Source organism: Phaethon aethereus, assembly GCF_964289735.1.
Source record: "Phaethon aethereus genome assembly, chromosome: 12".
In the NCBI taxonomy this organism is placed as follows: domain Eukaryota; kingdom Metazoa; phylum Chordata; class Aves; order Phaethontiformes; family Phaethontidae; genus Phaethon; species Phaethon aethereus.
In genome coordinates, this window is record NC_138588.1 from 9,623,584 (window position 1) to 9,629,583 (window position 6,000).

Consider the following 6,000-nt stretch of genomic DNA (forward strand, 5'->3'; position numbering starts at 1 on the left):
CTGTAGCACATGACTTTGGATGAGACACTTGACCTCCCTGAGTCTCAGTGTACATGTTGTACATGTCTCATACCAGTCTGCAGTGTTTAATCATTTGTGTAACATTCTTGGGATCCTATGATGAAGCCATTAGGTAGATGAAAATGACAACAAGTTGGTTTTTAATACCCTTGAATTAACTCAGTTGCCCAGTTAAAGCGAAGTTAGACTGTTCCTTCCCTCCTCCCAGGGCTGGTGATTCACATTCCCTCACAAGCCTTTTACAAGGCAAAATAATTTTGCTGCCTGTACCTCTTAGGCAGGGAGAGAAAGCAGCTCATTAGCTTTGAAACGTCTTTGACTTTTTACTCCCAAGCACTGGAGACTCTGGTCATCTGAGAACTGTATATATTCTGCAAGGCATTCAGATAACCGTGGTTTTACTGTGGCACTGCAAAATGAAAACATCTGGCAAATAAAGATGAATTCTTTATACCTGTTCAGTTTGAGATTTATCCTTGTAATAGAGGTGAAGGAAATCATGTTTTTCCAAATAGCTGTGATATTGAGTACGTGTGATTTAATCAGCAGGAGAGCTGTAAGTGTTGGTTTGCAGTCTGTTGTGTTCCTTACACAGCAATAAGTTGGCTTTGACAGAAATGAAATATAGCTGAGACAGGAATAATGTGCCTGTTCACTTCTGCAGAGTTTATTTAGTCGTTGCTTTACGTTGTTAAAAAGTGAGTCTGCTGTGTTGATCCTCAACAATAAAACTCATTCCTTCTTTTACCCTTTATTCCTCAGCAAATTCCATCTCAGTCTGGCAAGGCTCAGTCATCTCCCTTTGGAATTGGAACAAGTCACACCTACCCAGCCGACCCGTCATCATACAGCCCCCTTTCCAGCCCAGCCACCTCTTCTCCGAGTGGGAATGCCTACTCTAGCTTAGCAAACCGAAGTGCAGGGTTTGGTAAGTTTTAAATGATGTAACACAGAAATGCCCATAAAAATGAAAAGCGTTAACTTCATTAAAAATCCTCCAACCTGTTCTTTTGGTGGATTGGTTGGGAAGCCCAGGTGGTGAAAGGGTTTTGCTTTCTCCTGTTGAGCACAGAGGACAGAGGTGACCAGTTCCCTCCATGCTGCATCTCCTCCACATCCAACACACTTCAACATATTGTGGCGTTTTATGGTACAAGGGAACTCCTTTTTCCCAGTAAATGGTGTCATGAAAGAATCAGAAGTTGTTTACATCACTAGTACACATCCTCCCAAATTGTGGTCAGAAGGTTCAATTTCTTTTCACTTCTCAGGAGAACTTTTGTATGGTATAAATTTACATTCTTTTCATGACTCCATGTGGTGTCCTGTTGCCCAGAGATGGCTTGTTGGAGTTTGGCTGGAGACAGGATTTTTTTTGTAGCCCCACTGCTACTAACCTAATCAGAGTAGGTGCTATGTTTTGAAATGGTTTTCTGGTTTTCTTTTCCTATTACATGCTAATTTAGTGGCTTTCAGACCATGACCCAGTGGCAAGTTTTCTGCACTCCACAACAGAATAATATTCAAGAGTAAAAAATATTATGGATCCATCAGTGATAAACACACATGGAGTCCATGAAAAATATTGCTGGCTGATAATTATGTGCAATTCCAAAAAGCATAGGTAGCCGTGTGCTAACGTGTGTCATTTTTCTCTTGTCTCTTGAGAATAAAATTGGCACAGACCTGTTGCAGATTAGCCTCGCTGAGTGCAGACCTGCGCCGTGTTGAAAAAGTGCATTGAAACTCGGAGCTCTTCCCACAGAGCTTATTCATGCCTCCATTTCCATTTCCACCAGGCTTTGTACATTTGTTTATAAGACAGCCTTGCATTTCAGGCCTAAGCTACTTGGCAAGAACCCTTTCATCTAATGAGAAACATTTCCTGACCTACATCAGTTTGGATACTATTAATAACACAGCCTTCACACAGATGAATGTATTGAACCTCCGGCTGGCAGTAACCCCTTTGCTGAAAAGAAGCATCGTTTGCCTCACTGAGTTAATTTCAGTGTATTGTTCTGAGAAAAAAAATCAAAACTTGCAGCTTTCTTTTAAAGGGTAACTTAGATGAATTTTGGTTTGGCCCATAAAATGCCTGCAGGGTTTCTGAGTCAGCTGAATTATTGGTTGTGGTAATGTCAGTAAGGGAAGAGCTGTAATTATCTACTTCAGTTGTGACAGAAATACATCACTACAGCCTGTTTACTTTTCTGTAAAATGTTCACTTTATCTGTTTTGCACTGTTTAGCTGGTAGCCCAAAGGATTGGATTAAGCACATGTTTCTGTATTTTCTGAGGCCGTGACTATGAGTAGTGACTGGTTTGACATGATCGAGTCTGGTTATGAGACCTGACATTACACGTGTGTGGAAGTTTGGCACAGGAAATTTGGCACCCTTGGCAGAGGGTGCTGATAATTGCGGAGAACCAGATCTGCCCAGCTTGGTTCTCTGTAGTGAGGGGAAAATAGGCAAAAATAGTTGTAGTAGTTATATAAAAAAGGAGGAAAAAAAGAGGAAAAAATGTTTGGAGGAAACTCATAAGCCTGGTGGCGAGCTTTCTAAAATGCTAATTCTTAGAAGGAGACATTGTAAATAATTGAAGGAAGATTATCCAAAAATTAATATATTTGGGGCCAGTCTGTAGAAGTACATGGTAAAATGAGTCCAGCTTAAGTGTGACCTGTGGCTGTACTCATGAAAATTGTATGTGTAATAGGTGACCAAATAAATTTATGTGGCATCATGTTTTTTCCTGTTAAAAGCGGGGCGGGGGGGATGCTTGAAAATTGTCTTCCAGTACCTGGCTTGTGGCGTCACTGTGTTTTGCTGTGAGCAGTTCACCTGCTGCGTCCGTGCAGCCGCGGCAATGAGCTTTGCTCTCGGGTTGGCCCCCACCCTGCAACCAGGGCTGAAACTCCCTTCGGCTTCCACCCCACAAGGGCAGGGTGTTACTCAGGGTCTTTTTTCTAAGACTCATTTGCAAACACAGGAATTGATAGAAAAAGCCTCAAAAGCAGGCAGGCATTTTGAAGGAGCTGCTCTCTGATTTCTGCCCCTCCTCTCCCTGTCCAGCTGAAGGTGGCCAGAGCAGTGGCCAGTTCCAGGGGAGACCTTCCGAAGTCTGGTCCCAGTGGCAGAGCCAACATCACAACCAGCAAAGCGGCGACCAGCATTCGCACCCGCAGCCCAGTCAGACCGAGGTGTTCCAGGTGAGGAGAGTTCAGCGAGCTCAAAGTCCCTCTGACAGTTTCTTGTTGCTGAGTTGAAGAACTGTGGCCCTCGACGACTGGGATGGTAGCAGGCGTTGGAGCAATTACCTCTTGCCGTGTGCTGCCGTGGGTTTGCACTGCTGTTAGCTGGCATTAGCTACAACTGAGATGGTTTTGTTTTCTGCCAAAGAACAGCACTTTTGCTGATTTAAAATGCTGTTTTCCATTCTCTTTGCACCCTATTCTTAGACTTGCGTGTTTTGCAGGGAAGCCGTGAAATAGTCCCAGATAGAGTGTCTGTCTTTTCCTGGTGCTGGCCTCTCAGATCCCGGTCAAGTCCAATTAAACATCACTGTAATTCTCTTTTGATAGTTCATGCAGGAAAGGAGTCTGATACTGCATAGATGATAGTGGCCAATAATTTTTTAAGGTTAAATGCAGTTGGGTATCAGCTGGTGAACAATCCTCTTTGACTACCTAATCTTGAACTATTAAGTATAATTTTGGGCCTTCACTACAGATGGAGTGGGACTTTATAAATTAACTAATAAGTGTCTGTCTTTGTATAACTTGCTTTTAAATTAGATCCAGAAGACAGTTTGCAACAAAACAATGCAGATAAATGCAAAAAAACCAGTTCAAGCCCCAAACAAGGTTTAGAAGTGGGGCACCTCATTATCTTTTAGAAAGTAAATTCACCTGCAAGACCAGGCTCGTGCTCACTTGCTCGCAGGAACACTGCAGAAGAGATGTTAGCCTGAAAATATTCCTGTGTGAATGAACGATTGCTTCACACAGGAACAAGTAACATCGCTACATCTGGAATAACTACCTGTCTGCATGCTCTTACCCCATGGCCCAGGCAAGATTAATCTGTTGCATCGCTCTCTGTTAGCAAAGTTTAATTGTTTTGCACGTACTTTAACCCAAAAGTATATTCAGGGTAATTCCAGTGGAGCCAACGGCAGCATGGTTTGATGACCGACAGAGTCACGGGGTTCCAAGCAGCATCTTGCTTTGTCTCAGGCAAGTGCTGTGTCCTGGCAAACATCTTATGAAATTAGTGGGAAGGAGGGCCGAGGGAGAAAGGGAATACTGGCCTCACCTGCAGAGGTCTTGGACGTGACTGTGCATTTGGAGGGAATTAGGATAATAGCTGGATGTGATGAGAAGCTTGGATGAGCTCAGTTCAAAGGCCACCAAGAAGTTGCTTGGACTGTTTGCACCTGAAGCCAGCCCTGGGTTAGCTGGACATAAGGAGAGAGGCAGATGCGAGAGGGGAGCTACCCTGACAGGTCTGTACCTAAGAAGACCTTGCCTCAGAGGCCCCAGCAACAGAAATGCCTTCAAAGAGATGGAAATTTAAACAGGCAGGGGCAGCTCCAACTTCCCCTTGGCTGGGGAGGAATGTGGGAAAACTTAGTAAGTGCAAGTTTTGGTCAGAAAACACAGGCTGACCCTGGCAGCTGAGAAACTGCCTGTTGTGTTCACAGCCTCTTTCACCACCATCGACAGGGATGCTACAGGGATGGATTTTAATCTGTCTTTATTTTGGGGTAACTTCTCAATACACAGCAGCCCTCAGTAGTTATTCCTTCACAGAGCGGATCCTGTGAGCTTTCTTATTTGCTCTTCAGGTTTTGTTTTACTGTAAGAATAATGAGCCATCCCTCTGGCAAAACTTGACTTTGCAGTAAAAGCTTATTATTATAAGGACTGACAGGAAAAGCAAGCGTAAACTCTGGTTTTCTCAGGAAGGGATATCTTTTCCCTGTGGCTTCAGTCCCTGCGGAGAGGAAAGGTTGAGGTTTTTTTGAAGCCTCCTGCAGGGACCTCACTTGGCTCAAGACACGTGGGAGCAATTACCATGAAGTCCCATTTCTCCTGAGAAGTTCCTGCTATTTCCTCTGCCTTTGTACATGCATGAAGGCTGCTTGGGCATCTTGTTAGCTGGGGTGGATGTCCAGTCTTTAGTGTTCCTCAGAGGATGAAGAGCAGCAATACATTCACGTACAGAGTCAGGAGGTGAGACCCTCCCCAAACCCATGCTGATAGAGTGAGAGCTCCATTCTGTAGGGTGTGGGTGTGAGGCATTGAATACTTCCCATATAGTGAAACCACAGAGTTTGCTTCTCTCCATATGTAGCTACCCATTCCAAGGGGAGCTGTTTCAGCCTGGGAGAAGTATGGGGCAGCTCAAATGTCCCTTATTCAGAGGAGCAATCCAAAACGTCTGCCCTGCTAAAGTCCCACCTCCCATTCAGAAACACTCCAACAAAACGTAAGTAGCACATAAACCTTAGCCCAGCCCCCTGCACAGGTCTGGTTTTCACCTTATTTATCTAACCTTTGGCCTTTCTGGTTTTCGACTGAAAAGATGAACAGGAAACAGTTTGTGTCTGGATAACGTGTTTGCAAGTGACACTCTGCTTTGATTTTTTCTTATCATGCAGGACATGCTGCCAATGCCGGGAGATCCGACGCAGGGTACCGGCAATTACAACATTGAAGATTTTGCTGACCTGGGCATGTTTCCACCATTTTCTGAGTAGCTTGTGAAGCAGAAATGGAAGTTCTTCTCCAAGGCCATTTCAGTGTAATTTTGGCTCTGCTTTTTCTGTGTTGCATTTCTGTAGAAGCAACTAAACCAGAAGACACATTTCTCATGTTTCAAATAGTGGTGTAGGGCTTGCTCTCTCCTCCCTGGGGTGCGTCAGTGCCAACAGAGGAGCTCCAGCACTTGTTAGTGTTCACTGACAGCTCCA

General features: G+C 44.3%; 1 protein-coding gene across 1 annotated transcript in view; it reads left to right on the forward strand.

Moving 5' to 3' along the window:
* The window catches only part of ARNT2 (aryl hydrocarbon receptor nuclear translocator 2), a gene marked incomplete at both ends in the record, with an annotated part of 100,980 nt that extends 95,193 nt beyond the window's left edge, over nt 1-5,787 (forward strand). Inside the window, 3 exons of the mRNA XM_082005348.1 lie at nt 784-949; nt 3,099-3,235; nt 5,689-5,787. Of these exons, the coding sequence (XP_081861474.1) occupies nt 784-949; nt 3,099-3,235; nt 5,689-5,787 (402 nt within the window). The remainder of the gene's footprint in view (nt 1-783; nt 950-3,098; nt 3,236-5,688) is intronic.
* Between the last annotated feature and the right edge of the window lie 213 nt (nt 5,788-6,000).